The 8,854-nt window shown below is 37.3% G+C and overlaps 1 protein-coding gene across 1 annotated transcript; it reads right to left on the bottom strand.

The window, feature by feature from the left end:
• Positions 1 to 839: 839 nt before the first annotated feature.
• FAM3B (family with sequence similarity 3, member B) lies at positions 840 to 7,151 on the bottom strand (the record flags this gene model as incomplete). Its single annotated transcript, XM_010009912.1, has 7 exons — positions 840 to 929; positions 1,849 to 1,981; positions 2,698 to 2,785; positions 3,972 to 4,022; positions 4,974 to 5,032; positions 5,524 to 5,647; positions 7,011 to 7,151. Coding segments are annotated over 7 exons (686 nt in total), but the record flags the coding sequence as incomplete, so codon positions are not given.
• Positions 7,152 to 8,854: the final 1,703 nt, after the last annotated feature.

Here is an 8,854-nt window from a genome sequence, read left to right as displayed (position 1 = left end):
AAATAACTAGTATAACAGTGAAATACTACAGGAAGCAACTTAAGCTGTGGAATCTATGATATGGGAGGCTTCTGAACAACTGGGGGGCAAACATTATTTAAGAAGGGTCCAGACATACTTGATGTGCTTCAGAAAAAGGGGAATTGAATAAATGGCTTCTACAGTTTCTTTACAATCACGTGTTTGATTCTACAGTTAGCATGAATAACACTTAAGCTTGCATGAATTCACTACATTTTTTAAAGTAAGTTAAACTTACAGGAAGAAAAAAAATAAAACAAGCCATGTAGACTTGCAGCTTAAATTTGGTAAAATAATTCAAGTAACTTGATCTTCAAGTGAACATTGCTGTTCCATGTTGTCAACATCACTGAAAGCAGCTCAACAAATGTAACTGCTATTTCTGAAGTGATTCTGCTAATAAACTAACATAAAAAATTACTTTCTTGCAAGTGATTTTATATTACAATTTAGATTAAGTTTTATTTGCATATTAGTCTTTAAAGGGAACCTAAAGAAAACACATACTAAACCCAAACAAAACCAAAACCCTAAAATTACTAATGACAATGCATACTCACTTTCAAAAATCCTGCTATTTTATGACTGACTTTCTGAACACTGTAATTCCAAACCAAAGTACTTTATTTCTACATGTTATCAAAATACCTGTTTATTTTCAGATTAGAGTAAAACCTCACAGAGGAAAGAAAGGCTTAAAACTGTACATGATTATTTTACAGTTAGTGCTCAGATGCTTATTAGGTTCTGGAGGCAATTTACTAGAGTCATAGATACAAAAATACAGAATCATCTTTATTAATGAGGTATGCATTTGTTCAGATCAGGTTTCTTGGGATACAGCCTTCTATTTGGATTTCAGCTGGCCAGCCATTGTATCTGTTCTTCTTCTTGTCAGAGTGGTTTATCTGTTTAAAAAATTAATAATACAAAAACCACAATATTTGGTACTCCATTTATGAACTAATTTGTCCAGCCTCATACAACAGAAGGGGGTAATGGGGTAGGACTGGGAAGCTAAGTAATACATTGCACATTTTGCTCAACATAATGGGTGAAAATTCCCGCAGTTTCTCTCTCACACAGAGTGCTTTATTTATTTCCTGGATGGCTGTCTTAATATACACTAAAGTGAATACCTTTTTCCTGCAGAAGCTCCGTGAAGAAGATTGCAACAGTAATTTATGAAAAAAACCCAACCAAACAGCTATGGAAGTTTCATGAGCCTTTAGAGGGAGTTGGTATCATCAAGGGAACTGACCTCTATATTGGGTTTTCTCATTTCTGTCAGCCTCTGTCATACAGATGAGCACTACTGGACTTACAGAAAGCGAATACAACAAGGTCACAGATGCAAACAGAAATCTGATGTAAAAATGGTATCTTTAGTCCTCCTGAAGCCTGAGTGCAAGTTATTCAGAAAAGTTTTATAATGCAAACATTGCTGTATTTGCACGGCCAGTCTGAGGCAGCCCAATTTTCATATAAAACCACACTTCATTTTAGGAATCCTTGGAATTTGTTCTTCCAGAAGAAAATGGAAGTCTCTGTACGGCATGTTAGGTTGGACATTTTAAAACTGAAACTCTCTAGAATCACTGGTCACTTCTGAAATTTGTGTAGAGATGTTTTAGTGCTGGTGTGGTAGAAGTCAGTGCTGTACATGGTGCAGATCCAAAGCAAAGAATGATAACACATTGAACTTACGTTGTGCAAGTGAGGCTTACTGAACAGACTACAGTTATTATAGCTAACACATGAAATCTGCACCTGAAGGTTATACTTTATATGCAGACAAACACAAAGTGAAAATAAAATGAACCTGACCTTTTCTTTTTGGATGTCATCGGGGAGTTTGAAGCCTTTGGCAGCTATAAAGGCCCAACTTGACCTGAACTTCATATTCCATATTTCTTTGCTTCCCAGCTCTTCTACTGACTTTTTGGTGTCATTTTTCAACCTAGGAAAATGGAGTGTAGAAAAGTGTTAAAAATTCAGTATGTGAAAAATGCTGAACAAGAAACCAGCTGATTCATGCTTTACGTTTTTAAGTCAGCAGAAGCAAAAATGAGAAGTTTAAAAAACCCTGAGAGCTGTTACACTTCCAGAGCAAAGTACTTTTTCTTTCTCCTCTCTGCATTCCTGATGTTAATACAGCCAGTTTGTAACAGCAGAGCAGAAACAAAAATGTATCCCAAATACTATTTGATGTTTCGACCTTTCTTAAATAAGGACAAGGACATCAACTGTTTATCAAATGAATGATTAAGTCTTCCATGGTACAGTTGCCATATCATGAATTTAACTAAACCACTCAAGATGCACTTGAAGAATCAGGTTAAGATGTCAGAAGGAATGCAAACTAGATACATTGTAATTGGAGGTGTGGACACCTTCTTAATAGAAGGTTACCTCTGTGACCCAGAGGTAAGTGCAGCGCCCTTTAGGAGGACAACTAGTGCTTTTAAACAAATATAACACTATCCATCTTTGGAAGCATCGACGTACATGATATAGGCAGGCATGGAATGGACATGGATTAAAAAAATTTTTAGGCAAGAAAGAACAACCCTGACTATAGAGTGAAATTTACCATTCATTTATACCATTATGCAATTGTAATATTCAAGCTATACATTGCTCCGTTCCTCAGCCTGTCATGGATAACTTGCTTACCGGGTGCTTCCATCATCATGAGTCACCATCAAAAGGAGGGACTCTTCTGGTGCATTTTTAATGAAAGTCATCATCTCTCCTGAGTGGTCTGTTGAATCAATCACAAAGTGATTATTCATTACACACAGATCACATTCCACCTACTTTGAATCTGCTTTCACTTTTTGGCCTCATCTATTCAAAATGAGACCTAATTAGGCATTTTTTTTCTGTTTACAGGTAGAAGGCCTAATCCCGAAAAGAACAGAAAGCTGCTATCTCTCACTGAAGGCTAGGAAAGCATGGGCTGATCTGCACTTCCCAGTAGTAAACACAGGTACTTCTGAACTTCCACAAAAGTCATTTACATCCAGGGTAAGTACATAGGTGGCTTCTTATGCTTACCTCACGCAATATTTATACATGCAAGCTAAGCATGGAATGGCCCAGGAGAAGTCATTGCTATTCTGTGAGCTTACTACTACCATGCTAACTACAGAGCTGAGTTACACACTTCACTGTCCACCCACTTTGATTAAGTACCAGCCTATTTGCAGCACTAAGCTATTCATTTGTTTTGCAATTGACATACACAAGACACTTGTCCTCCATACAAAAAATAAAGGTAACAAGCACCCTGGAGACATTGTCTACATACTTGTCTACATACTGTATATAAATTGTAGCCCCATAATTAGCCCCAGTGTCATTTCTATTCATGCGCATAAGGTCAAAAGCGTTCTTAAGTGGTCAGAGAATCAGCTTCCAGTGCCTCATAGCATTCTGTTTTTCCTTACTAATGGTTAGGAGGCTGCTATCATTCAAAGTTTGGAAAACATGTTAAGAGCTAGTCTTAAAGTAGATCATCTTTCTAGCTACAGGAAGGATGTTAAGAGACAGACTAGCATATTTCTTATGATGATTTTACAACTAAAATAGAAGAAAATATGTCAAGAAAAGGAATTTTCATGAGGGATGCATCTGGATGTGGTACCTGATTAACTGCTATTCCTACCAGACTGAAATAATGGACGGAAGGGGAAGACACTTAAAAAATGGTAATTTGACAATTAAAATAAAAGACAACTATCTAAATATAGGAGAAATTCAGCTTTTCCGAAAAAATTTGTCATCAGATCTGGCCAGAGCGTATTTTATGAAGAAAACAGCTGTTTGTTTCTAGCTGATCCCCATCCATAATGCAATCACAGTAATTTGAAAGTGCAAGATAATCATGTAAGTCATTTCTTAACACTGAAACACTAACAAAAGCTCTGTTAGACTCTTTTCCTTACCTCCTTCCCACATGTCAAAAAATTTTGCTGAGATAACTTTTCCTGTTTTATCTGTAATTAAAACAAAAAGCTGTATAAATAGGAGCAAAACATTATTAAAATCAATCAGAATATACAGTGTTTTCAGCTAAAGCTAGCACCTCTACTTCTGTGTACTACTGGGCCTCTGAGATTTCTTTTGCTTACATTATTAAATTGAAAGGAATACGGAATAATATCAATTTAAGATTTGGAGAGAATATTTTGTTTCATGTAGTCTCTGAATCACCAAATTAAAAAGATATTTTTATTACTTTTTATTTTAAAGAAGAAATTCCATTTACTGTGTGTGTCCATGGTTTTGCATCTACGTATACTAAATTAGATCACAACCATAAATAGGAAAAATGGTTACACCTAAGACTATCTGACTGAGCTCAATATTATTCTGTGCAGTGTTTCAGATGTGAAGGCTTTCATACCATTTGAATGTCAGTGGACAGAAACCCAACATTCATTATTACTGCATCAGAAATTGCACACACAAACAAAAAGTAACTCCAAAATATTTTGGTCAATATTCATCATTAATTATGTTTTTGCTTAGATGGCTATCTTTATTTAAACAAGACATGTACAATTGGAAACACTTTTCAAATTTCTAAATCCATGTCAACTGTGTTAAACTGATTTTTGTTATCCAAGACCCTGGTTGGATTCCTGCTATGTGAGAGGGTCTTTTCAATTTAGAGTGCATCAGCCCATTTCTATTGAGAAGATCCAGCAGTTCCTGATTCCTTTCTGGCTGATCTTTGAACCACATAGTGTGAAATCATGAAAGCAGATTCTTTCGAACATAGGACTCTAAATGGAAAGTTTATCATGTGGATGAAGGAAAAAGGTGGCAAAAATCTGTCAGCAGTAAAACAGCAGTCTAGAACTGGGCTTATTCTGAGCAGAGATCACAAAAAACGTTTACATAAAAAAGTATGTCTGTGTCTTGCATCTTCTTCTCTTACTTACAATTCACAATGGCAATGTTTATACCTCTTCCAACATTACCCTTCTCTTCACTTATAAGCCTGGAATTGAAGTAAACACAGTATCAGTAGAATGCATCCGTCCAGAAGCCCTGATCCAAAGTTATATTTGCCAGTGCTAAGTCATTTACTGATGCTCATATTTTCTTTGTTTATTTAATTCAAGACTGTGTAGCAAGCAAGATCTATGGCATAAATATCTTGCACATTTTATCAGTTTCCTTCAACCACGCACAATGAATGAGTATGGGTTACATACTGTAAACTGGCTATACTGCACCATGAAAATTAAAAATCATACTTGACACTAACAGTTGAATGCATCTTATGCAGAGGAACAAAGAAAATAACCTGATATTAGGTATTAAAAAAAAAAAGTCGGGGGGTGGGGGTGGGTGGAAGAATTAAATACTGCCATACATATTCTGAAGCTCCTTGCTAAGAGCTTCCTTTGTGCTACTGAACCAAAATGAAACACCCTTCTTCACACTATAAAGCACTTGCTTAGATTGAAAGTTAAGACTGTTACTCACAGCTCATCCTCAAAACAAATTTTGGCCAGCTTTCCTTTGCCACCACCACTAAGAATCCGATAGGTGTAGCTCCCAGGTAAGCAGGGAGACCAGTGATCACATTTCTGTCTTTTGGGGACTGGGGCTACAATAAGAAAGATAAGAAAAGGATTTCTTGGATGCTGCATAAGCTATTTATTTATGGAAAGAATCACTTAATACCAACATGCTAAGCTCAAACATATATACACAGAACTCTGTCCTGCTGGTTTTCCAGTCTCATGGGGTGCTGGTTTTGGCTGGGGTAGAGTTAATTTCCTTCATAGTAGCTAGTATGGGCTGCGTTTGGAATTCGTGCTGGAAACAGTGTTGACAACACAGGGATGTTTTAGTCTCTGCTGAGCAGCTGCTTACACAGGTTGAAGGCCTTTTCTGCTCCTCACACCACCCCACCAGTGAGGGCTAGGGGTGCACAAGGAGTTGGGAGGGGACACAGCCGGGACAGCTGACCCCAACTGACCTAAGGCATATCCCATATCATATGGGGTCATGCTCAGCATATAAAGCTGGAGGAAGAAGAAGAAAGGGGTGGACATCTAGTGTGATGGCACTTTTCTTCCCAAGTACCTGTCACATGTGATGGAGCCCTGCTCTCCTGGAAATGGCTGAACATCTACCTGCACATGGGATGTGGTGAATAAATTTTTTGTTTTGCTTTGCCTGCCTGCACGGCTTTTGCTTTACCTATAAAACTGTCTTTATCTCAACTCATGAATGTTATCACCTTTACCCTTCGGATTTTCTCCCCCATCCCACCGGGGGAAAGTGGGTGAGTGGCTGTTCAGGGCTTAGTTGCCAGCTGGGGATAAACCACAACACATGACAACATTATCTTAGATTTACTGGGGCTTTAAATTGTCATTGACTTTCAAACAGCTGCTGAGACCAAAAGCAAGCTTATTTAGGGAAAAATGCGCCTTATAATATGATTTGATTCGAATCTAGAGTGATTATTTTGTGCTATTTCATATAACAGGAAAGAAGGGCTAGATGGTTGAAGGTTTACTACCAATACCTTGAAGTTCATAGTTATCTCATTTTAAGCCTTTTTCACATGATGACATAGTCATAAAATGAGAAAAATGTACATATTAAGCCACCCAGTCAGATCTGAGAGAAAAAGTAATGAGAATTTTGCTACAAAGTGTGGTTAGTGATTCAACAGTTTACCATAAATGTAAAATACATGTGATAGAGCCAAAGCTGCAGCTATAGCTGTGTGCTGATATGCCAGCAAACAAATAAGGTGTTTATAGGCTGATATTGTGTTTCATCAAAGATAGTGTCTAAGAAATAGTTCAGACTTGTACTTTACACAGCCAACTTGATTTTTACAATAGCACATACCAAATCATTTGTTAGCTAACAAGCCATTTGTCATTTAGCATGTAAATAGACAACACTGGATATAGTATAAGGGAAAAAAAAAAAGAAATACAACTACACACCCCTCAACACTGGTTTCCTTCCAATGTCTTGAAGATTAACCATAGGTGTTAATGCGTCTTTGGGTAAAAGAGCAGCAAGTAAGTATCCCAAGTACCAAGCAGCCAACAAAGTCACCAGGATCCCTCCTAGTTTCACAACATCTGACAGGAAATGGGGGGAAGAAAACCACAGACACATAAAGATGCTTTCATAGCAACACACAAACTCTTGTATTTTCTCTGGCATTGCTTCAGAAACTGGCTACTTTACTTCTGACAGGCTATGTTAACCACAGCCTACAGAGGCAAGAGTATTTATTTGTTGCATTCCCATCTCTGACGACCCCTTTTGTTCCTAAAACTTGATCTTCAAGCAGAGCCCTCCCCCCATGACTCCTCTCAATCCACACCGAATATACCCCAAAGAAACATGAAGTTCAACTTAATCCTCACAGGATTTTGACTCTGGAATTTAAGTACCAGATATTACACATAGGTATACAGGTGGTATGCAGTTACTATTATTTTCTGTGTCAGACAGATACTGCAGGAATGGTTTAAAACACCAACCATACGAGGAACTCCATTCACCCTTTTGACACGCTGGGTAAAAATAACTGAAGAAGGCCCAAATAATTTCATTCACACAATGAGCTCTGCCTACATTCTAACCTGACTAGAGTGACTGTTTCACCTTCTCTCAGTTACATCACAGCTTCCCTGGGCTGTATTAGCAGTGCATCTATACACTATGAAAGCAATGGGCTTCATAATTTTCCCATGAAAAAATATAAATAAATTCCATATTGGGTATCATCTCCTCTTCCTAATCATCATAAATGCTAACATGCATTCCTGATCTAGAAGAAATGCAGTACTTAATTTGTAATGTTAAACAAGGAAATATCATGCTGCAATTGTGAAAAACTGTTGTTTGTATGCCGAGAGATTTCCTGATCTGTAAAGAAATATGCCCTTGAACAAAATGATCTGTTAAAAGGAAAAATGAAAATTTTTAGTTTCATAGTCCTGAAAATCAAGTTCAATGGAACCAATGTCCAGAAATATCCAGCATGTTCACTTTGCCAATCTGCTAGGACATATTGCGTATTATCTAGCCTGAATCTTCCTTGAACCAGTTTACACTCACGAAGATATTCGTTTCTTTCTTGGAACTACACCTAAGATTTCTGCCCTACCCTTTCTCTAGAATAAGGCCAAATTGTTCACTTGCTCTCCTCGAGTCCTGTTCTGCAGGTCCTACCACTCTCCCGTGAATTCTGCCAAATTAGTCTGCTTCTTTTACTGCAGAAGGGATACACTAGTCCAACACACACATTCTAGAGGCTCTAGTCCTGATTATTCATGCCAGAAGGAAGTTGGAACATTGAAGTTATGAACATTGAAGGTTATTCTGTAAATAATTCCAGTTTCTCATTTCCTGCATCAGAAAAAAAAAAAAAGGAAAAAAGAAAAAAAAAAGAGGACAGTAAACCCTTTTAGAGATACTGATCTGAGCTCTTAAAATGTTCTGTGACATTGTATTCACTGTATTTAGGAATCACAAGTATGTGCATTTGTGTGACTGTAAGAAAGATACTGTGAGAAACTTACTATATTTTCATCAAAGGATTAAGATTGAGAAAGTAATATAATGACTCTTCAGAGATATAAGACATTTTCCAGTTATTTCCTCAGTCTAGAGAAATCTGTCTCACTCTGCCACTGGTAGTGGTACAAACCTACACTAAAATAATACTGAAAATTACTCCAACATTTCACTCCTACTGTGAAAGCGGACAAGAACACTGACAAAGTTCACATGCACAAAGAAGGAAGCCTCCAGAACCAAGCAGAATGAAACT

The sequence above is a fragment of the Nestor notabilis genome, unplaced genomic scaffold (genome assembly GCF_000696875.1).
Source record: "Nestor notabilis isolate BGI_N333 unplaced genomic scaffold, ASM69687v1 scaffold14032, whole genome shotgun sequence".
In the NCBI taxonomy this organism is placed as follows: domain Eukaryota; kingdom Metazoa; phylum Chordata; class Aves; order Psittaciformes; family Psittacidae; genus Nestor; species Nestor notabilis.
This window is presented reverse-complemented; position numbering and strand designations above follow the sequence as displayed.